This window comes from Zonotrichia leucophrys, chromosome 29 (assembly GCF_028769735.1).
Source record: "Zonotrichia leucophrys gambelii isolate GWCS_2022_RI chromosome 29, RI_Zleu_2.0, whole genome shotgun sequence".
NCBI lineage: Eukaryota > Metazoa > Chordata > Aves > Passeriformes > Passerellidae > Zonotrichia > Zonotrichia leucophrys.
Window position 1 is genome coordinate 2770521 of NC_088198.1, and position 24324 is coordinate 2794844.

The 24324-nt window shown below is 42.2% G+C and overlaps 1 protein-coding gene across 2 annotated transcripts in view; it reads right to left on the minus strand.

Annotated features, from left to right (window-relative positions):
* Window positions 1-554: 554 nt before the first annotated feature.
* SCN8A (sodium voltage-gated channel alpha subunit 8) overlaps window positions 555-24324 on the minus strand; it is a 63907-nt gene continuing 40137 nt past the window's right edge. For both annotated transcript variants that reach the window (XM_064734931.1, XM_064734933.1), the window contains exons 19-27: window positions 22212-22366; window positions 21076-21249; window positions 12601-12723; window positions 8617-8901; window positions 7180-7233; window positions 6726-6863; window positions 5995-6099; window positions 4854-5124; window positions 555-3394 (exon numbers count right to left, since the gene is read on the minus strand). In XM_064734931.1, coding sequence (XP_064591001.1) covers window positions 2247-3394; window positions 4854-5124; window positions 5995-6099; window positions 6726-6863; window positions 7180-7233; window positions 8617-8901; window positions 12601-12723; window positions 21076-21249; window positions 22212-22366 — 2453 coding nt within the window. In that variant the 3' untranslated portion in view covers window positions 555-2246. The remainder of the gene's footprint in view (window positions 3395-4853; window positions 5125-5994; window positions 6100-6725; window positions 6864-7179; window positions 7234-8616; window positions 8902-12600; window positions 12724-21075; window positions 21250-22211; window positions 22367-24324) is intronic.

Genomic DNA, 24324 nt, shown 5'->3' on the forward strand with positions numbered 1-24324 from the left:
GGCTGGAGACCCCAAAAACCCCTCCTGGCCACAGCCCAGCACCCCCTGGTCCAGCTGTGCACCCCCAGAGCAGGAGCCACCATGGGACAACCAAGGGTGGGGCCGGACCCCAAATGTGGGTCCTGACCCCAAAGGTTGGTCCCAACCCCAAAGGTGACTCCTGACCCCAAAGGTGACTCCTGACCCAAATGTGGGTCCCAACCCCAAATGTGGGTCCCGACCCCAAAGGCTGGTTCTGACCCCAAAGGTTGGTCCCAACCCCAAAGGTAACTCCTGACCCAAATGTGGGTCCCAACCCCAAATGTGGGTCCTCACCCCAAAGGTTGGTCCTCACCCCAAATGTGACTCCTGACCCAAATGTGGGTCCCAACCCCAAATGTGGGTCCTGATCCCAAGGGTTGGGTCCAACCCCAAGGGTGACTCCTGACCCAAATGTGGGTCCTGACCCCAAAGGTTGATCCTCACCCCAAAGGTTGGTCCCAACCCCAAATGTGACTCCTGACCCCAAATGTGGGTCCTGACCCCAAATGTGGGTCCTGACCCCAAAGGTGACTCCTGACCCCAAAGGTGACTCCTGACCCCAAAGGTGACTCCTGACCCCAAAGGTGGGTCCCGACCCCAAATGTGGGTCCCGACCCCCACTCCCAGCCCCAGCCTCCACCCCAGAGTGCTGTGGGTGAGCTCCCCCGGTTCCTACCAGCAGAGGCACCGTGCTGCTTCTTTGTTGCTGTTTTTTAACATTTATCTCTACCAAAAGAAGTGTCTACGCTGCAGGATGGAGGAGGCTGAAGGATAATTAATTAACATTAATTAATGCTAAATATTGCAGGATACAACTGACCTTGCTGGCTGGTTGAAGCCCTAGGTTTTGGATTTACAGTGACATGGATAACAAGCCATTCCCAGATTTATCCTCTCCCCTTTGGTGAGGTCCAGAGCAGCATTTTGGAATTTTTGTTCTGTTTCAGTGTGCAAAAAACCATGGCTGTATGGAAAAGAAAGTCAAAGTTGTTAAACAGACACACACAATTCATTCACCTGCTTGTTCTCTTGGGGGATTTTGTGGTTTTAGAGTTACACCGAGGTTTTGTCGGGGTTATTTTTTTTGTTGTTGTTTTTCTTCTACTGGCAGGTTTATGGAAGATTCTCTATGAACTGGGAGTACTGGTGCCGGGCAGGAGCATCACTAAGGTTTCTCTCCAAAATATCCAAAGTACAGTGTGCGGTAGATACTCAGTGGAGTGCCTCGAATTTATGGCTTAACACACCTCTGTGGACAGGTGACAGCGTGTCCCCTGGTTGTGGTTCCTCATGCATGGTCCCTGGTCATGCCGTCATGCAAAAATCTGCAAAAATCTGCAAAAATCGCTTCTAGGCGTTAACGAGCACTTTGATTTTATTTCTGGGGGGGGATCAGCCCGAGCTGGCTCCAGGCTGAAGGTACCCGAGTGCCCCAACTCCCAAACCAAGTAAAGCCCATGGAGAAAGTAGAATGCAAATAATAAATCTCAAATAAACTATGGTAACTCAGTGGGCTTAATGGGTGCTTTGTTTCTTTTTTTCTTTTTTTTTTGTTCTACTTGTTTTAACTCTTTTTTTTCAATTTTTTTCCTCTTTTTTTGTTTTAATTTTTTTGCTGCTTAACTAAATGCAAATCTAGTTTTGCATGAACAAACCCATGGACATTGTGACTTCTGGGTTTTCTTCTGAGAATAATCAACAAAATGGGAAAATAAAATCCATTTGGGGCTGCTTTGGAAAATACATGAATCCCAGCAGCGGGTTTTGTTGCTCTGAGTGTGTTTGTGTGTGTGGTTTATTTTGCTTGTTTGTCCTAAGTTGCATTGACTGATGTGGAACATGCAGTATCCACCTGCCCAAACAATAGAAAATCCATTTTTTTTCCTTTTTTTGTTTTTTGTGTTTAAATGTTTGTTTACAGGGTCCTTTAAACAGGTGGTAGGTCACTGCTTTAGATGCAACGCTGTCACACAGTAAGCAGACTATGTTTGGTATAAGATCTTCAGGTAAGTGTCTCCACAGCTCTTCTGTATTGATATATTTCAGGAAGTTTGTAAACAATCTTTTTTTTTTTTTGTTGTTGTTTTGTTTTTTTTTTTTTCACTTGCAAATATTTTAATTCGTACAATTCTACTATTTTTTGTTTTTTTGTTAATTTTTTTTTTTCCCTCTCTCTCTCTCTTTGTGTGTGTGTGTGTGAATGTGTGTGTGTGTGTGTGTCTCTCTCAAGACTTGGCCACCCTGCCGTCCTTTTGTCTCTTGGCCTTTTCTCTCCTGCCCTCCTCCGCCCGCTGCTGCTTCTCCTTCTCGGGTTTGGTGACGCTGTCGTAGGAGGGCAGGGACGCCGTGGAGGGCGTGCCCTCCTTTTTCTCCCTGTTGGCTCCCCCGTTCTCCAGTTTGGTGGCGGCAGGCCTGCGGCTGACGAAGCCCCGTCGCGCCAAACGAGCCCTGTAGGCCCTCTGGATCACCACGGCCGACACCTCCTCCTGCTTGCGCCGCAGCGTGGTGGTGATGGGCTCATAAGACACTTTGGAAGGGTTGGAAGCCACAAACCTCTCCTCCATCTGCTGTCTCAGGATATCCAGCTCCCCGCTGTCCCCCAGGACGCGTTTGGTGAAGGCAAACAGGATGTCCAAACAGTGGATCCTGTCCCCACTTACCATCGGCAGGTCCATGGCGATGAGCTCGATGGTGTTGGGCTTGGGCACGCGCAGCGGGTGCTCCAGGGCGTCGGCGAAGTCCGCCAGCTTGCTGTACTCGATGAACTGCGTGGCGTCGGGGTCGAACTTCTCCCAGATCTCGTAGAAGGTCTCGAAGTCGTCCTCGCTGAGCGGGTCGGCGCTCTCCTCCGTCGCCACGCTGAAGTTCTCCAGGATGATGGCGATGTACATGTTGACCACGATCAGGAAGGAGATGATGATGTAGCTGACAAAGAAAAATATCCCCACCGAGGGGTTGCCGCAGTCCCCCTTGAAGCCGCTGCCCGGGTGCTCCTTGTCCAGGTCGCAGTCCGGGGGCCGGTTCAGGATGGGCAGCAGGAGCCCGTCCCAGCCGGCCGACGTGGTGATCTGGAACAAGCAGATCATGCTGTTGCCAAAGGTCTCAAAGTTGAACATGTCGTCGATGCCGGCCTCGTGCTTGACGTAGGCGAAGTTGGACATGCCGAAGATGGAGAAGATGAACATGACCAGGAAGAGCAGGAGGCCGATGTTGAACAAGGCGGGCAGGGACATCATTAAGGCAAAAAGCAGCGTGCGGATCCCCTTGGCTCCCTTGATCAAGCGCAGGATGCGGCCGATGCGAGCCAGGCGGATGACTCGGAACAGCGTGGGCGACACGAAGTACTTCTCAATGATTTCAGCCAGGAACATCCCTAGAGGAGAGAGGCAACACGTGTGACAGGGCAGAGGCACAGGCTGCTGCTTCCTCTGGGGCACGTGGGGTTCCATGGGTGCATTTTCAGAGGGTGTTTGGGATGTTCAGGCAGGAAAATCCTCCTGAGGGGCAGGAGAGGGACAGCTCTGACCTCTGCTCCTTGTGAGCAGTGAGAGCACAGCTGGACATAGGGCAGGGGAGGGACATCAGGAAAAGATTCTTCTCAGGCAGGAAAATCCTCCTGAGGAGCAGAAGGACAGCTCTGACCTCTGCTCCTTGTGAGCAGTGAGAGCACACACCTGTCAGGGGAGGGATATCAGGAAAAGATTCTTCTCAGGCAGGAAAATCCTCCTGAGGGGCAGGAGAGGGGCAGCTCTGATCTCTGCTCCTTGTGAGCAGTGAGAGCACAGCTGGACCTCTAACAGGGGAGGGACATCAGGAAAAAATTCTTCTCAGGCAGGTAAATCCTCCTGAGGGGCAGGAGAGGGACAGCTCTGATCTCTGCTCCTTGTGAGCAATGAGAGCACAGCTGGACCTGGGGCAGGAGAGGGACAGCTCTGACCTCTGCTCCTTGTGAGCAGTGACAGCACAGCTGGATCTGTGTCAGGGGAGGGACATCAGGAGAAGATTCTTCTCCCAGGGAATGGGCACAGCCATTGTGAGGTTGTGCGTATTTTGCGGATTAGATGCTAAAAAACCTCAAAACCTGTTGGAGGAAACACGGATTTAACATTCAAACAAACTGCAAACAAGATGGCAAGTCCTGTGCTGTGGCAAGAAGCCCTGCAGGGAAATTTTCAGGGGTTACTGAGCATTAAAATGTTCTGATGAAGTGAGTGAAACTTCAGTTTTTACAGACACAGAGAGCAATGGTCAAGTGGTTTACCTCTGGAATACAGAGTGGTTTACAGCTGGAATATCAGAACACAGGGAAGGGGCATCAGTCAGGACTTCATAAATAAATTTCAGAGCTTCACAAATAAATTCAGATAAATTCTGCCATGGCTTCCCAAGGCTCAAAGAGAACCTTGAGGTCCTGGCACCTACATATCCCTTTCAAAGCCATGATCTACTCTAAAAATGCCAAAACAGCCTGGCACTCAACGACCTCTAAGTGTGGAAGAGGTTTTACAGCAACTTCTGTGAGCCAGAGAGAAGTTTGATAAAAGAATCCACCCCTGATTTTAGGGGGTAATTTTACCCCTGAAACAATTTCCTACCAAGGTCGTTGACACAGAAACCAAGAGAGAAAGAAGGACAAATCAGAGAAATTCCAATGAGCACTTTGTTTGTCTCTCGTGACTAATAAGTAAAGTATAAATTTATGAGTTTTGTAAGAATGTACAAAAAGCATGCACGCTAAAATAAAACCGGGTTTGAAGCCTGTTCTGAAAACTCTGAAAATTCTGAAATTCTGAAAATGGAGCACCACGACCTCTGGGTGCTGTCCCACTTACCCACGATGGACAGAATCACAACCACGAAGTCGAAGATGTTCCAGCCGATGGTGAAGTAGTAGTGCCGCAAGGCGAACATCTTGAGCACGCACTCGCAGGTGAAGAAGATGACAAACACAAAGTTGATCCAGTACAGGATGTCCTCCATCTGCTTGCTCTGCGTGTCCGTCTCCACCATCATGGTCACCATGTTGAGGCAGATGAGCATCATGATGACGATGTCGAAGGCTTGCTGGGTGACAAAGTCGAACACGGCTCCTTGGATGCGGTTCTGCGGAGCAGCAGAGGCAGGGAACCAAGCTCGAGCAGCAATCATGGAAGTGTGGAGTGGTTTGGATTGGAAATGATCCCGTTCCACCCCCTGCCCTGTCCAGCCTGGCTGTGGATACCCCAGGGGCACCCACAGCTTCTCTGGGCACCCGTGCCAAGGCTTCACCATCCTCACAGGGAGGAATTCCTCTTAATTTACCATTAATCAACAAATTATTCCACCATTGGTGGAAAGAGGGACAAGGATGTGATTTTTGTCAGTATTGAACAAAGCTTTCAAGGCAAACCCTGTCCGTGAGCCGGTCTGGTGAGGGCAAAGGCAGGAAAATACAAATTATACCCCAACATGTTACTCCACCCCTACCAGCAGCACATTGTGCTCTCTGCTGAGCCTCTGCAGCCACATCCTGGCACTGACGGTGCCTGCAGGAGAAGCCAGCCCCTCTGGTGGCACCACCACGGCCCCAAACGCAGGAGGCTTTATTTATCCACACAGCCCCTGAGGGACTCAACCCAACCCCTCTTTTGGCTTTCTGAGCGATCCAAAGCCGTTCAGAAAGCAGGGAAATGAGCTCAGCTCTCCACCAGCAGAGCCCTCAGGGCTGGGGGATTGCCAAGGGTTCTCCTGTGAGTGCCAGGAGGCTCCTGCTCCACACCCAGGTGAAGTTTGGGAATTTCATTATTCAGGTGATGAACTGATTTACACCAACCCCAGCACAAATGCTTTAACCTTTGCAGGTGACACCCGAGTTACAAAACCAGGGTGATGTGGGTCCAACACGAGTTAGAACAAGGGATGATTCTGGAGAAGAAGCTATTTTGAAATCTGCTCCACAGTGGGTTCATCCTGAGCTCCCCCCAATGCACTCACCAGAGGTCGGGGAATGGGTTTTTGAGGCTTCTTTGAGCCCAGTTTTTTCATGGCGTTGTAATACTTCTTCTGTTCTTCTGTCATGAAAATGTCTTGACCTCCAAAGTAAAGGGGCAAAAGGAAAACTGGTTACAATCAGCTCATGGGCCAGGAGGGAAAGGAGTAAAGCCCAGCTCAGGTGAGGCCTGCCTTCAGACAGAATCACTCAGGCTGCACTGATCTTAATTAAAAATGAAATTTTTAATTTCCTATAAATGAAATTTAAAGGAAATTTAAATTTCCTCTAAATTGAAATGTATAGGTTTCATTGCACTGCCTCTCTCCCCTCTGAGCAGCTGTGAGGGCATTTCCAGGAGCTGCAAATCCATCCCAAATTAGAGCTCCAGCCCCTCAGGTTGGGGTATTTTAAATGGTAGAAACCCAAACTTACAACTTTTATTTCAAGAAAAAGCAGGATATGAGACAAAGGCAAGGAAGACATCTTGCTTCCAGTTTATATTTTAGTCAAGGCATAAAAAAACCCCAAAATGCATGAAAATCTAGGGAAAATGTTTAATCTGGCTGTAGTTTAAACCAAGCATGTTGGGCTCAAGGCACCAAGAGGCCCACAGCTCTAAAAAAGGAGCTTTGTGCCCCAAAATTACTTTATTTTGCAGAAAAACCCACCAGCCTGAAGAGCCAACAGTCCTGGGACAGGTCTGAGCTGGAAGCAGCAAACACAGATCACTTATCTTTTTCTTTTGTTGGTTGAAGTTGTCGATGATGACACCAATGAACAAGTTCAGGGTGAAAAAGGAGCCAAAGATGATGAAGATAACGAAATAAATGTACATGTAAATGTTGTCCTCGTATTTGGGCTGCTCTTCTTGCTGAAGGGGAGATAAGAAAAACAACAAATGACATTTCAAAGACATCATACAAACACAGGCAAAATGAGATTTTTGGTTGTGATTCCAAAACATCAAAGATCAAAAACCAGTTGGAACAAAAAAAAAAAACAACCAGAAAAACTTGCCCTTATTGGGATTTTCTTTAGCACCTTTTAACTCATCAGACCCCCAGGGCAAAGGAAACAATCCCAGCATGAAATACTCGCTACAAACACAATTCCACGACTTTTACTCTCAATTTTAGCAAACCAAAAAAGCAGGTAGAAATAAGGGGAGGGGAGTTTTGCCAGGTTACCTTTCTGGAATCTACAGCTGCATACATGATGTCCATCCAGCCCTTGAACGTAGCCTGGCAGAGAAAACACAGAGACAGAATTCACCCAAAATACAAGAATTGTGCCCGCTCTGCCAGGGACTCCCTGGCACTCCTGATGGCCCTGTATATAATGAACTTTAATATTATTTCAACATTTCTCTTTTCATTTAACCTAAATTTACAGAAATCAAGCTCAAGGAGTTGAACCTCATGAGGTTCAAGCAGGCTGAGGGTGAGGGGGGAACTTGGGGGCTCTTACTGAGACCCATAAATTAGGAAAGAGAAGAAATAGAAAATGGCAAATTCATTGCAGCCCCAACCCCAGTGGATGCTGGATTTCAGAGAGAGAGAAGGACATAAAATACACCAGGAGCATTTTGTATTTCCAGCACCTCAATTTGGGGTGTTTTAGTGGGGGACACAGCTCCAAACCCTCAGTTTGGGGTATTTTAGAGCTCCAGCCCCTCAGTTTGGGGTATTTTAGAGCTCCAGCCCCTCAGTTTGGGGTATTTTAGAACTCCAGCCCCTCAGTTTGGGGTATTTTAAAGCTCCAGCCCCTCAGTTTGGGGTATTTAAAGGCCCACCTCAGTTTTGGGTATTTACAACTCCAGCCCCTCAGTTTGGGTATTTACAACTCCAGCCCCTCAGTTTGGGGTATTTACAACTCCAGCCCCTCAGTTTGGGGCATTTTAGAACTCCAGCCCCTCAGTTTGGGTATTTACAACTCCAGCCCCTCAGTTTGGGTATTTTAGAGCTCCAGCCCCTCAGTTTGGGGTATTTACAACTCCAGCCCCTCAGTTTGGGTATTTAGAGCTCCAGCCCCTCAGTTTGGGGTATTCAGAGCTCCAGCCCCTCAGTTTGGGGTATTTACAACTCCAGCCCCTCAGTTTGGGTATTTTAGAACTCCAGCCCCTCAGTTTGGGGTATTTAAAGCTCCAGCCCCTCAGTTTGGGGTATTTTAGAGCTCCAGCCCCTCAGTTTGGGTATTTTAAAGCTCCAGCCCCTCAGTTTGGGGTATTTTAGAGCTCCAGCCCCTCAGTTTGGGGTATTTTAGAACTCCAGCCCCTCAGTTTGGGGTATTTACAACTCCAGCCCCTCAGTTTGGGGTATTTAGAGCTCCAGCCCCTCAGTTTGGGGTATTTAAAGCTCCAGCCCCTCAGTTTGGGGTATTTAGAGCTCCAGCCCCTCAGTTTGGGGTATTTACAACTCCAGCCCCTCAGTTTGGGGTATTTTAGAGCTCCAGCCCCTCAGTTTGGGGTATTTTAGAGCTCCAGCCCCTCAGTTTGGGGTATTTACAACTCCAGCCCCTCAGTTTGGGGTATTTACAACTCCAGCCCCTCAGTTTGGGGTATTTTAGAGCTCCAGCCCCTCAGTTTGGAATATTTCAAAGGGACAACAGCAGAAACCCAAACTTACAACTTGCAGCAGAGCCAGGTATCCTGCCCCAACGTTGTCAAAGTTAATTTTCACGTTCTTCCATCGGATCTCCGTGGAGTTGGGTGGCATCAGAGCCTCGCAGTCTGTCTTGTTGTTAACAACATCTATCTCAAAGCGATGCTCAGCTGTTTCATTAAAGCAGTAATGATATTTCCCGGCAAACAGGTTAACCCCCATAATGCTGAAAATCAGCCAGAAGATAAGGCAGACCAACAAGACATTCATAATGGAAGGGATAGCGCCAACCAAGGCATTGACAACCACCTGTGTTGGAAGGGGTGGGAAAAAGTTTCAGTATAAAACACGAGGCAGGAGACAGCAAGCAAAAGTACAGCTGTTTTTGGGGGGGAATGGGGGAGGCTGCTGATCCACGCAGAAACTGGCAGTGAATTTGTGGCAAGCTTCAAATTCTGCTTCAGAGGCAAGCAGGGAAGCTGTGCTTTCAAAATATGTTTTTATTATAATTATTACAATTATATTGCATTATATTATATTATATTTTGTATATTGTATATAGTATATTATATATTGTATAGTATGTATTATATATTGTATATAATATATATTGCATATTGCATAGTATATATTTTATATTGTATATAGTATATTATATATTGTCTATTGCATAGTATATATTGTTTATTATATATTGTATATTGTCTATAGTATATTGCATATTGTATATTGTGCCGTATATATTTTATATAGTATATAATATATTGCATATTGTATAATATATATTTTATATTGTATATAATGTATTATATATTGTCTATTGCATAGTATATATTTTATATAGTGCATTATATATTGCATATTGTATAATATATATTTTATATTGTATACAGTATATTATATATTGTATATTGCATAGTATATATTTTATATAGTATATTATATATTGTATATTGCATATAGTATATTACATATTGTATATTGCATCATATATATTTAATATTGTATACAGTATATTATATATTGTCTACTGCATATTATATATTGCATATTGTATATTATATTATATACATATTATATAATACGTATATTTTCAAAATAATTTCTCTTTTCAAGCCACGTTGTTGGATTTACGGAGCCTGGACTCTTTGTTCTTTAACAAACCAATTCTTTCCTGTCCTTTTAATTGCCCAAAGGCAGAGGGGGGGCTCAGACTCTCGTAACAAACAGGCTCCCGATGGAATTTCCTCAGAGCCAAGTGTGAGGACACCTGAGCTCCTGCATTCCCGAGGTTTTGTTTTCCCAGCCAGCAGCCCCTCCGGCCATTCCCCGCACTCAAACAAGGCTGTTTTCACTCAGGGCCTGGTCCTGCTCCCTGCGTGGGGCCAGCACCAGGCCCAGCATCACTGTGGTCACACGAAAGCACGGACCAACACCGAGATCATCCTGTGCACTCAGCAAGGCCAGTCGTGTAGTGCCAGGCAGAGAGCTGAGCATGCAGCCTGGCAGGCTCACCAGCACACAAAAGCCACGTTCCCTCCTCCAAACGCTCAGAAATGAGGATGGGGTTTGGTCAGAGCTCGTCTCTTCCTAATTTTAGCCCTTCACCGTTTGGGAGCGCCGCGTCCTCCCTGAGCATCCCCGGCCAAATGTAAGCTTTTAATAGCGGCAGGTCAGCAGGATATTCAATCTTTTATGATGATCTCCTAATTTAGATTCCTTTAATAGATGAACAGCAGCTAAACGATCTTGCCTCAGTTTTGAAAGGCAACTCAACCACACACGGGGACTCGGGAGGCCCCAAGGGTGGGACATCGGCCCCAGCTCGTCCTGGTCCTTCTCCTCCCGTTGCAGGAAGGGCTCATGGCCAGCTTGGACTGGGATTGGAGCTCTGGGCTGCTGGGAGGGGTCCAGAGGGTGGGACTGGATGGGTTTTAAGGTCCTTCCCAACCCAAACCAGTCTGAGACAGAAAAATGGAGAAAAATTGAAGACCACAGTGGTGCAGATGGTGAATCCTCCGTTCCAGCTGGTAAATGATGTCAGGAGTTCATCCCTACACCCAAAAGGCACAGGTGAGAGCCCCAAAAGGCTGCAGGTGATGCCTTTGCTCTCCTCTCCCTTCATCCCAACAGGATGCTCAGCTGCTGGACCAGCAGCACTTTTTGGGTCACATCCTCCTACGAATACATTGATTTATTCCAGCTACCACATGAAGCAAAAAAAGGGTAATTTCCTCCTGAAATATGGTCATTTATGGTTCATTAAATCTACAGAGCTTTCCAGAAGGAGGGAAAGGAGGAACATGGCTTTTGCGTGCAGACTGACAAGAACACATGCACGTCTCACAGCATCACTACCAAACTCCCTGACCGAGCTGAGAGCAGAGCAAGCTCCTGGAAATGCAGATTGCCATGGAGGAGAGAAAAGCAAAGAACTACAGTTTCAGTCTCCTTTGTGCAAAGGCATTTCAGATCTCTCAAATTGGGCTGGTTGGATGGGGCACTGACACTTGTCTCCAAAACAAAGGAGAGAGAATTGGGCCTAGGGAGCTGACAGGGCTGCAGTCACAACTATCAATTTTCCTGTGGTGAAAATTCCTCACTTGAAGCATGAGAATTCCCTGATTGTCCATCAGAAATCTTCTCCCCAGCATGGCTTAAAACCAGCTTTTAGTTTCTCCAGGTTTAGTGCTAGGCCTGTTCTTTGTGATCAAACTTCTGGGTCAGACCCAAACCCAGCCCAGCAAAAGCTCCACCTTTGTGTGAAAGGAAATTTTTCTTCCTTTGTGCCTCTGCTGTGGATTCAAATCTAGAATTAAATTAATGACACAAAGAAATACCAGCAGGAGAAGGTCCTAGAGAGGAAACACCTCCCTTGGATTTGGAGCTCAGGTATTTCTGTCACTTGCCAGGGAGTTTGAGGAGCCCCCTCAGCTCTCTGCCCCTCTTGGGCTGGATTTTGGGCTCAGTTATGCTCCAAAGATCAGGAGGATCCAGGTGGAATTGCTCCACTCCAACCCTGAAGTAAAACTGTGACTGCTATTCCCTTATTATTTAAAATACATGATTTTCTCTCTGGTTATGATCTAACTGGGATTTAGCACAAACCCCCACATTCTTGTTCAAAGAGCACCTGGGAAATCCATTGATATGAAATTTCAGGTTTTTACTACTTTTTTTAATGTTCTTAGGAGACTCTTTCAATCCCAAACGGGGAAAAAAGCACCAAAATGTCAGAATATTAGTGGCAAAGCAGCGAGACACTGCAATAATTGAAACACCCAAGGGAGTGGTGCCAATTCAAGCTTGTTTAAGTTCAATGCTTTGCTTGTGCTTTGTTCTGGTTCCACAGTGACAGGACAGGGACCAAAAAAGCATGGAAAAAAGGAAAGGGACAGAAAGGAAAAGCTTCACTACCAGACAAGGCTGCCAGTCACCGCCAGACTGGACCGAGAACAACAAGGTGCAACAAGAGGAATGAAACCAAAAAGTTTTCAAAGAGCTGAGCTCCCCCCAGTCCCTTCCTGCAGCGAGCAGCCTTTTCCCCCTGGTTGCTTTTTTAAAATCCCCCTCTGAGACAGAATCTTTCGGTCCAATTCCACCAACAGCCAACAGCCTGCAGACCCTGAGGCGGTTCCAATTCTGCTTCTTTGCACCTGGTGATTCTCCCTAGGTCAAAAAAAAGTTCCAGCTGAGAAGCCCCTCGGATGCTCGAGGTCAAAGCCAGGCCAAATGAGAACAGCCAAGTGTCAACATCGGCTACAAATGGGTGGTTTGGGCCAGTAATTAATGTAATGAGGCAGCTGATGCATCTCCCTTTGTTAGAGGGGAGGGTGCAGCGGTGGGCAGGGTGGGGGTTACATCCACGTAGAGGTGATCAAGTCAGCAGCTGCATCATGATTCTGTTTGGAATTCTCTTTCCACCGGTTTTGATCGGTTCTAGCATGCTTTTAAAAAATAAAATGCTCCACGGGCATGCAGAAGGATCAGCTGCTAATGGCATCTTACCCTCATCCCCTCAAATCGGGACAACGCTCTTAAAGGCCTCAAGGCTCTTAGGGTCCTAAGGGATTTTATGGCACCTAGTTCCGAGTAGCCCAGGGCATTAGCTATAAGGCTGACTAAAGAGACCTACACAGAAAATAGAAAAAAAATAGAAAAAAGAAACCAGAAAAAAAAAATAGGAAAAAAAAACAACAAAAAAAAGAGAAAGAAAGAAAACGAAACGACGACAACAAAGAAAAAAACAACACGGAAAAAAGAAAATAAAAAAAAAAAAAAAAAAGAAAAAAAGAAGAAAAAAAAAAAAGGTTCCAGACTGTTAGATTGGATCCCCTAGCCCTGATTGCCCAGCCCAGGAGCCACCTGGGCCGCCCCAAATACCGAAGCCATGACACCAGCTGCCTACTTCACTTGACTGAACCGACCTGGAAGGAAATAATGCAGTTGAGAAAAGACCAGGAGGGGAGAGATCAGTGAGAAAGAGAGAGAGAGAGAGGCAGAGACACACACGGAGAGGGGCTGTCGGAAGGAAGAGCCCAAACGATGACAAAAACCTTACCCTCGCCCTTTACCGGCTGCACGGGTCCCGGCGGCGCCCATGAAATTTAAGCCAGACAAATGTTAAAGGTACCTGTGAGAAAGAATACAGATAAATACACACACTGCACACCTGGGCCAGCTCCTCCTGCTGTGTGGGCACAGCGCCAACACACCGGGGTAGGTAGGCTGAAAATATTGCATTAATCATTTTCTTTTCATTAACTGAAATTTTATATTTTAACAAATTTCAACCAAATTGGGTTAAGATATTCTGAAAATATTCAAAGAATAATTTACATTTTCTTTTCATTAATTAAGATTTTAAATCAGCTCCTCCTGCTGCCAGCCGCGGGGCAGAGCGCGACCACACTGGGTTAGTCTGAAAAAATCCAATGAATCACTTACATTTTCTTTTCATTAACTGAAATTTGAATTTAACAAATTTCCACCAAATTGGGTTAAGATAGTCTGAAAATATTGCATGAATCATTTACATTTTCTTTTCATTAATTGAAATTTTAAATCAGCTCCTCCTGCTGCGGCCCGGCGGGCACAGCGCCAACACACCGGGGTAGGTAGGCTGAAAATATCCAATGAATAATTTACATTTTCTTTTCATTAACTGAAATTCTAAATTTTAACAAATTTCAACCAAATTGGGTTAAGATATGTATGAAAATATCCAATGAATCGTTTACATTTTCTTTTCATTAATTGAAATTTTAAATCAGCTCCTGCTGCGGCCCAGCGGGCACAGCGCGACCACACTGGGTTAGTCTGAAAATATCCAAAGCATCACTTACATTTTCTTTTCATTAACTGAAATTTTGAATTTTAACAAATTTCAACCAAATTGGGTTAAGATAGTCTGAAAATATTCAATGAATAATTTACATTTTCTTTTCATTAATTAAGATTTTAAATCAGCTCCTCCTGCTGCGGCCCGGCGGGCACAGCGCCAACACACCGGGTAGGTAGGCTGAAAATATTGCATTAATCATTTTTTTTTTCATTAATTGAAATTTTGAATTTTAATAATTTTCAACAAAATTGGTTCAAGATATTCTGAAAATACTGCATGAATAATTTTAATTTTTTTTTATTATTTGAAATTTTAAATCAGCTCCTCCTGCTGCAGCCCAGCGCGAACACACTGGGTCTGAAAATATCCAATGAGTCACTTAAATTTTCTTTTCATTAATTGAAATTTTAAAATGTAGTAATTTTCAACCAAATTGGTTCAAGATAGTCTGACAATATTGCATGAATCATTTACATTTTCTTTTCATTAATTGAAATTTTAAATCAGCTCCTCCTGCTGCAGCCCAGCGGGCACAGCGCCAACACACCGGGGTAGGTAGGCTGAAAATATCCAATGAATAATTTAAATTTTCTTTTCATTAACTGAAATTTTATATTTTAATAATTTTCAATCAAATTGGGTTAAGATATTCTGAAAATATTCAATGAATCATTTACATTTTCTTTTCATTAATTAAGATTTTAAATCAGCTCCTCCTGCTGCCAGCCCAGCGGGCAGAGCGCGACCACACTGGGTTAGTCTGAAAATATCCAATGAATCACTTACATTTTCTTTTCATTAACTGAAATTTTGAATTTTAACAAATTTCCACCAAGTTGGGTTAAGATAGTCTGAAAATATTCAATGAATAATTTACATTTTCTTTTCATTAATTAAGATTTTAAATCAGCTCCTCCTGCTGCAGCCCGGCGGGCACAGCGCCAACACACTGGGTTAGGTAGGCTGAAAATACCCAATGAATCGTTTACATTTTCTTTCATTAACTGAAATTTTAAAAATTTTCAACCAAATTGGGTTAAGATAGTCTGAAAATATTGCATGAATCATTTACATTTTCTTTTCATTAATTAAGATTTTAAATCAGCTCCTCCTGCTGCGGCCCGGCGGGCAGAGCGCGGCCACACCGGGGTAGGTAGGCTGAAAATATTGCATTAATCATTTTAATTTCTTTTCATTAACTGAAATTTTATATTCTAATAAATTTCAACCAAATTGGGTTAAGATATTCTGAAAATATTGTATGAATAATTTTAATTTTTTTTTTATTATTTGAAATTTTAAATCAGCTCCTCCTGCTGCAGCCCAGCGCGAACACACTGGGTCTGAAAATATCCAATGCATCACTTACATTTTCTTTCATTAACTGAAATTTTAAATTTTAATAATTTTCAACCAAATTGGTTCAAGATATTCTGAAAATATTGCATGAATAATTTTAATTTTTTTTTATTATTTGAAATTTTAAATCAGCTCCTCCTGCTGCCAGCCCAGCGGGCACAGCGTGACCACACTGGGGTAGGTAGGCTGAAAATATCCAATGAATAATTTAAATTTTCTTTTCATTAATTGAAATTTTATATTCTAATAAATTTCAACCAAATTGGGTTAAGATATTCTGAAAATATTGTATGAATAATTTTAATTTTTTTTTTATTATTTGAAATTTTAAATCAGCTCCTCCTGCTGCGGCCCAGCGGGCACAGCGCCAACACACCGGGGTAGGTAGGCTGAAAATATTACATTAATCATTTTAACTTTTTTTGATTAATTGAAATTTTGAATTTTAACAAATTTCAACCAAATTGGGTTAAGATAGTCTGAAAATATTGCATGAATCATTTTAATTTTTTTTTCATTAACTGAAATTTTAAATCAGCTCCTCCTGCCTCGCCAGCCCAGCCTGGGGCAGTGCTCAACCACACTGGGTTAAGATAGTCTGAAAATATTACATGAATCATTTAAATTTTCTTTTCATTAACTGAAATTTTAAATTTTAATAGATTTCAACCAAATTGGTTCATGATAGTCTGAAAATATTGCATGAATCATTTTAATTTTTTTTCAAAAATTGAATTTTTTAAATGTAGTAATTTTCAACCAAACTGGGTTAAGATAGTCTGAAAATATTGCATGAATAATTTTAACTTTTTTTCAGTAACTGAAATTTTAAATAAATAATAAATAAATATTAATATATTTAAGTTTAAAATAAATAATAATTTTAAACCAAATTAGTTTCAAATACATCATTTTCTCTCTGGTTATGAGCTAATTGGGATTTAGCACAAAACTCCACATTCCTGTTCTAAAAGCACCTGGGAAATCCATTGATACGAAATACCTTTTATTTCAGTTTTTTGCTACTTTTTTATGTTCTTAGGAGACTCTTTCAATCCCAAATGGGGGGAAAAAACCACCAAAATTCCTGTGCTGAATTACAGCATTTCTGATCCCTTTTCCAAGGCTTTTCCAACCGGCCCAGTATATCCCAGTATATCCCAGTATATCCCAGTACATCCCAGGGCTTCACCGCACGTTCCTGCAGCTGCTGAGATTGGGATTGGGGGAAAAACCAGGAAAAATCAGGAAAAAAACAGGGATGGGATGGAGGAAAATGGGATAAAACAGGATTGGGATGTAAGGAAATGGTCACCATGCCCGGGGATTGCCAGGAATTTTCCCAATTTTCCCAAGGTTTTTTCCACATCTCAAAACCAACATCTCCAATTTTCCCCATTTTTTCCCAACCCCAGCTCCAGAATTCTCCATTTTCCTCCATTCCAGGCGTTTTCTCCCTTTTCCCCCATCTCAATCCTGTTTTTTTCCCATTTTTCCCCATCCCAGCTCCATTTTCCCTCATCCCAATCCTGTTTTATCCCATCTCCCCCCATCCCATCCCAAATTTTCCCAATTTTCCCCCAAATCCCAACCTCAGCAGCCACAGGAGTGTGCAGTGAAGGACTGGGATGTACTGGGTTATACTGGGCAACCTTTGAGCAAACTGGAGTCAGATTTGGGCTCTAAATCTGAATTTTCAGAGATCTTTAAACCCACCAAGTCCAGACACAACTTGGCCACGTGTAAACAGTTACAGACACAGCAGCTTCCACTATTCCCATTTTTCTCTGTCATTTTTCTCATTTTTCTCTATAATTTTTCCTCTTTTTTTTGCTACCATTTTCCCTATTTTTTGCTACCATTTTTCACTACAATTTTCCCATTTTTCTCTACAATTTTCCCATTTTTCCCTACCATTTTCCCATTTTTCTCTACCATTTTTCTCTACCATTTTCCCATTTTTCTCCACCATTTTTCCCTACCATTTTCCCATTTTTCTCCACCATTTTTCCCTACCATTTTCCCATTTTTCTCTACCATTCTCCCATTTTTCTCTACCATTTTCCCATTTTTCTCTACAATTTTCCCATTTTTCCCTACTATTTTCCCATTTTTCTCTACCATTTTTCTCTACCATTCTCCCATTTTTCTCCACCATTTTTCCCTACCATTTTCCCATTTTTCTCTACCATTTTCCCTTTTTTCTCCACATTTTTTCCCTACCATTTTTCCCATTTTTCTCCACCATCACACTTCAGACAGATAAGAAAGAGACATGAACCCTTTTTAAGGAAAAAAAAAATAAAAAAAAGACATCCATGTACAGCAACAAACAAAAGAACACAGGAGCTCCTCCTGCACCAGGTGGGGTTTCAGGTGAATTCTCAGAATAGGACACTTCCTATGTATCATTTTTTTCATAGAAGAGATATTAGAATAATAATTAGAATTAATAAGATTAATTAGAAGGATGATTCTTATTCCACACTTATTTCTGGGAAATATCAAATCTGAATTTTAAATGCATTAATGTGTAAAAAAAATGAGATTTTCTCTTTTTTGGGCACGTGGCTGATGTGCTTTTTCCATCCTCACATGGAAATGCCCTGTCCACAGCAGGGCACTTGGAATCAGATGATTTTAAGGTTCCTTCCAACTCAAATAATTTCAGAATTCTGTGGTATCTTCCCCAAAAATAAGTGGCCACAATGGATTGGTTTTTCCATCCTACTTTAAAATTTTACTACTTTTGAACCAGGGGTGTCCCAAAGGATCCAACAAAGCTTTTGTGAGGCGAAATCAGCTCAGCCAGGCCAGGGCAATGCTGGTATGTTAAAACCTTAAATATAAATATAATAAAATATAAAAATTCAATGTTTTTGGAGATGTGGTGTGTTAAATACCACGGGAAGTGTCCCATCCCTGGAGGTGTCCAGGCTGGGCAGGAACAGCCCGGGATGGTTGAAGGTGTCCCTGCCCTGGCACGGCTGGCACTGGATGAGTTTCAGGTCCCTTCCAGCCCAAACCATTCCAAGAACAAAAAAAATTTCTCATTTTTAAAACTTTTCCCCCTCAGGATAACACCTTACTCCCAAGCAGGACTCTAAGAGCGTGCCAGAAAAAGGCAGTTTGAGCTTTTCATGAACAATCCTGGAGGATTATTATTCCCTGAGGACACTCCAACAGCAGACACAGCCGGCACCGCGGTGGCACAAAGGGAATCCCAGACTGACTGAAAAGCAGAATCCTTCATTATCACCCAGCAAAAGTCTTCACAAACACACCCAGGAAGCTTTTGGGCATTGAGGAGGAGGGGGATTGGACAATGCTATAGCAACCTGCAAAATAACATCCGAGAGTGTCGTTAGGATGCAAAGGATCATTCCCTGCGCCCTGGCTCGCTCCGGCCCCGGCCACGACGCGCCGCCAAATTTGGGTCCAAAAATTGGGATTCAACAGGGACAGGACACAAAAGCATTGCTGAGGGGGTATTTTGGCACCTCAAAGTCACATTTCAGATTTTTTTTAATTTTTTTTTTTCCCACTGGGAAAATTGTGCAACTCTTCTGTCCGTGATACCAAGGGAAAACGGGAATTCTAAAATTCCTGAAGCCCTGGGAATTGCAAACTCTTCTGCATTGTTCCCTCACTGTTCCCTTCCTGATCTTTACTCCACTCCCAGGTGCATGGAAAGGAAATTAAACTTGTACCACACCTGCCCATTAAACTGGAATTCAATTGGAATTAAACTGGAATTAAACTGGAATTAAATTGGAATTAAACTGGAATTAAACTGGAATTGAATTGGAATTAAACTGGAATTAAACTGGAATTAAATTGGAATTAAACTGGAATTAAACTGGAATTCAATTGGAATTAAACTGGAATTAAACTGGAATTAAATTGGAATTAAACTGGAATTAAACTGGAATTAAACTGGAATTAAACTGGAATTAAACTGGAATTAAATTGGAATTAAACTGGAATCAAACTGGAATTAAATTGGAATCAAACTGGAATTAAACTCTTTATCTTCAGGCAGCAAGAGAGATCCAGCAAATAAATTTATTTCATAATTTATTCCAAAATTCAAATTTATTTCTTTATTTATTTTAAATTCCTTTTCTGTCAGAAAATAAACCTTATAACACGCAGGTTGCGTCCGAGGAAAGGTGTTGAGGGGATCAGAGAGGATTTTCCAGAAAAAATTAAAATTTCAAATTTCAATTTTCCTACAGGAAACAGAGTTTGAGTCACTTCTGCCCCTGAATTCCAAGCACAGTTCCTTCCACCTACTCAGGAATATTTCCAGAGTGATAACGGTGCTGAACAGCAACTGAATCACACCCAGAGTGTTCCAAAGGAGAAGCCTGGAAAAACTGGGAATTCTTTTTTAACACACTTGCTCTTGGGGCAGCCACCAGAGCCACTGAATCCCAGATGGATCTGATGAAACACTGAGAGAATCCAAGCACTTGGGATTCTAAATTCCCTGGTTCTGAAATTTCCTATTGAATTACACCGTTTTCTACCACTCTGGGCAGCAGAAATTCCATTGATTTTAAATTCCATTTATTTTAAATTCCATTGATTTTAAATTCCATTTATTTTAAATTCCTTTTATTTTAAATTCCATTGTTTTTAAATTCCATTGATTTTAAATTCCATTTATTTTAAATTTCTTTTATTTTAAATTCCATTGTTTTTAAATTCCATTGATTTTAAATTCCTTTTATTTTAAATTCCATTGTTTTTAAATTCCATTGATTTCAAATTCCATTTATTTTAAATTCCATTGATTTTAAATTCCATTGATTTCAAATTCCATTTATTTTAAATTCCTTTTATTTTAAAATCCGTTGTTTTTAAATTCCATTGATTTCAAATTCCATTTATTTTAAATTCCATTGATTTCAAATTCCATTTATTTTAAATTCCTTTTATTTTAAATTCCTTTTATTTTAAATTCCATTGATTTTAAATTACATTTATTTTAAATTCCTTTTATTTTAAATTCCATTGATTTCAAATTCCATTTATTTTAAATTCCATTGATTTCAAATTCCATTTATTTTAAATTCCATTGATTTAAAATTCCCTCGTTGTGCTGCAGAGCCAAATTTATTGCTAAAATTTCTCTCTATTGTCTTTTTTTCTTTCTAATTCTATAATTTATTCACCTTTTCTTTTATTCCTCAGATTTATCCTCCCTCCCAAGATGTTCTGCAGGGGATTCCAGGGTGGATCTGTCCCTCACTCTACACTGAGCTTTCTTTTTGATATAATTCTGCTTTTTCTTTCCTGTTTCTTTTGCTAATGCTGAACTCGACTGTGCACAATCAGCTTTCTTTTTGATATAATTCTGCTTTTTCTTTCCTGTTTCTTTTGCTAATGCTGAACTGGACTGTGCACAATCAGCTTTCCAAGGATTGAGATCCTCACAAATCCAGCGCTCAGAATTGGGGAGGTGGGATGAGATTCTGCTGCCTCATCACCCCCTCATCATTAATAATGATGATTAATAATTAATAATCATTAATAATTCCACATCTGCACAGCCTTCCCATGGAAACACCTCCAAACACAGCTCTCCTAAAAAATTCCATTTTCAGCATCGGAAAAAAAGAGCCAAGGGCTGGAAAATCCTCCTGGGGCCCTGCAGGGCAGGATCCCCCAGAGAGCTGAAGGTTCTATCCTTGATTTGGGAACTCACAGATATCGGGTGGGTAAATCTGTGAGCCAGGGAGGGTTGAGGAGAAGGAAGAGGAGAGGATACATACAGCCACGATGAGGAAATCCAGCCAGCACCAGGCGTTGGTGAAGAATTTCACAAATCCGTAGGCACACCACTTGAGCAGCATCTCCAGGATGAAAATGTAGGTGAAGACCTTGTCTGCGTACTCCAGGATGGTCCTGATGGTTTTCCTCTGCTCGATGTAAATGTCCTCAAAAGCCTGGAAAAAAAAAAAACAGGTGTAAATGTCATTGTATGGGATTTATTGCACAGTTCAGGAGCTTCAAATGACACCGAGCTGAGTTCAGGGTACAGTTAAAGATGAGCTAAATGTATAGATTTTAAATGTTTTTAAATTAAATATTAAAAAAATTAAAAATATATTATGTATTTTATATTTATTATATAATTATATATATTATATATTATATAGCATATAGCATATATTATATATTATATTATATATAATATATAATATACAATATATAATATATATAGCATATAATATATACTATATTGTATATTATATATTATAATGATATATAATATATAAAATATATATAATATATATTATATATTATATTCTATTATATTATATATATAAACACATACATACACACTATATATAAATATATGTGAATAGATAGATATAGATATAGATATATAGATATATAGATACATAGATACATAGGTATATAGATATATAGATGATATATAGATATATAGATATATAGATATATAGATATATAGATATATAGGTATATAGATATATAGATAAAGATACAGATAAAATACACATATTTTATTAATATATATAAATCAAACATAGAAAACTGATTTTGTTCCAGTCACAGCTTGGACTTGATGGTGTTGCAGAGCTTTCCAAGCTCAATGATTCTGGGATTTTCTGATTCTGTGAAATTAGCCATAAATACAGGCTGACTTTTCTCCAGATCCTCACATTTCTACTCAAACCAGGATCAGAACCCAGATTTGAAGGCTTTGTTCTTAATTTAAACTAAACAAAAAACACTAATAAAAGCTTGTGTTGTTTTCCAGGTAGGAATTTCCAAGATTTGCTTTTTCCCAAAATTTCCTGTACACAATCAGACATCCCCAAGCCCAACCCCTCAGAACTGCTGGGGTTTTAATTTTTTTATTTTTTTTTTAAATTTTACTCACCAGAGCCCCACTGCTCAGGAGGATCATGAAGATGATGAAGGTCTCAAACCAATTGTGCTCCACAATTAGGAAACAAGTTTTCCTCAAGGTCCACCACGACTTTCCCAGCCCCTCCTCAATATTGACCTGGCAGCACTTGCAGCGCTGCATGCAACCTGCAACAGGGACAGGGCACAATTTCGCTCAGCAAACACAAGATTTAAGGTAAAATCATTAAATTCTCACTGTCTAGAAGCAGTTTTGATGCCACCAACACGAACCACGCTGAGTGAGTTAAAATTTTTGCGTTCTTGAGGGTTTTAGGGTTGTTTTGCCACTTCTGTGCCCGGGCACCAGAAGTGACATCAATTTGGGAACAGATCAGCTCGTTCTATTTGGTGAGGGCCACGCTCTTGAGGAGACAAATGGAAAACTCGCTGATCAAATAACCTTGAACCATTTAAAGCATTTTTTGCCTTGGGAATTCCTGTTATGATCAGCTCTCGAAAGACATTGAGGCCAGTGACAGGGAAGGAAAAGTACTCTGCCTCTGAGTACTCGAGGCATCAGCTGCACAAAAATCACCTTGTTCTGCCACAGGTCATCTCTGATTCTTTAGAAATTGCCCCTCTGAGGGTGGGCAGGCCCTGGCACACCCCACAAGAGAAGCTTGGGTGCCCCTGGGTCCCTGCAAGTGCCCAAGGCCAGGCTGGATGGGGCTGGGGGCAAGCTGGGGTGGTGGGAGGGAGTAAATTTGGATGAGTTTAAGGTCCCTTCCTACACAAACTACTGAATGATTTTATGATTTGCATCTCTGAGAGCTTCACTTTGCAAATTCCTCGGAATTGGTGCCCCAGCATGCAAGAGGGGCCTCGAGGTAAGGTGAGAGCCAGCCCTGACCCAGGCTGGTGGAAGGGGTTTTACAGAGAGCCAGAGGGAAGTTTGATAGGAGGATCCGTGTTTACCCCTGGAAGAATTTCCTACCAAGGTCACTGACATAGAAGCCAAGAAAGAAAAGGATAAATAAGAGAAATCTGCAATTATTCCAATGAGCACTTTGTGTGTATGAGCAAAGTGTAAATTTATGAGTTTTGTATGATGTACAAAAAGCATGCGTGCTATAATAAACACAGTTTGAAACCTTCTGAAAATGGATTTTTTTGCTTTGTGTTGTCTCTGTTTCTGTCTCAACTGACACATGTCGGGTTTTCTCGGCTGTTTGAAGGGCCTGGAAAGGCCTGGAGTGGCCTTGGGGCAGCCCGCGTATCGAAGGACGAGAAGAGGCTTCAGTTCTTCTTTCGGTTTTTATGTTTATTAATTGTTTATCTAAAAGATTTTCTCTCGGCCCGACAGAGCTCTGCTCAGCAGCCAGCCATGAGCACACTGTGCCGCCCTCCGTACAGACACCTATCTTTATACCCATGGTTACGTGTACAATATTTATCATTTTTCCCCAATACCATTTATTCTTATTACTGGTGCACTTCAGTAATAACCAATCCAAAGTGCCACCGTGCCAAAGAAGATGGAGGAGAAGAAGCAGAAGAAGCAGGACAGGACACGCCCCAATTCCTCCATCTTACTTCTCTAAACCCCCCTGTACAGAAATCCTAAACCCTGTGTTTCACTCTCTAATTAACCAATCCCTTCACCATTCACCCCGGTGAAACCCTCCTATCCTCATACAGGTGTCGTCTCCTGTGTAGGATCAAAGTCCCAAAGTGCCACCATCACCACAGAAGATGGAGGAGAAGAAGGACAGGACACGCCCCAATTCCTCCATCTTACTTCTCTAAACCCCCCTGTACATAAATCCTAAACCCTGTGTTTCACTCTCTAATTAACTAATCCCTTCACCATTCACCCCGGTGAAGTCCTCCTATCCTCATACAGGTGTCGTCTCCCGTGTAGGGTCAAAGTCCCAAAGTGCCACCATCACCACAGAGATGGAGGGAGAAGAAGAAGAAGAAGGACAGGACACGCCCAATTCCTCCATCTTACTTCTCTAAACCCCCTGTACATAAATTCCTAAACCCTGTGTCTCACCCTCTAATTAACCATCCCTTCACCATTCACCCCGGTGAAGTCCTCCTATCCTCATACAGGTGTCGTCTCCATGTAGGATCAAAGTGCA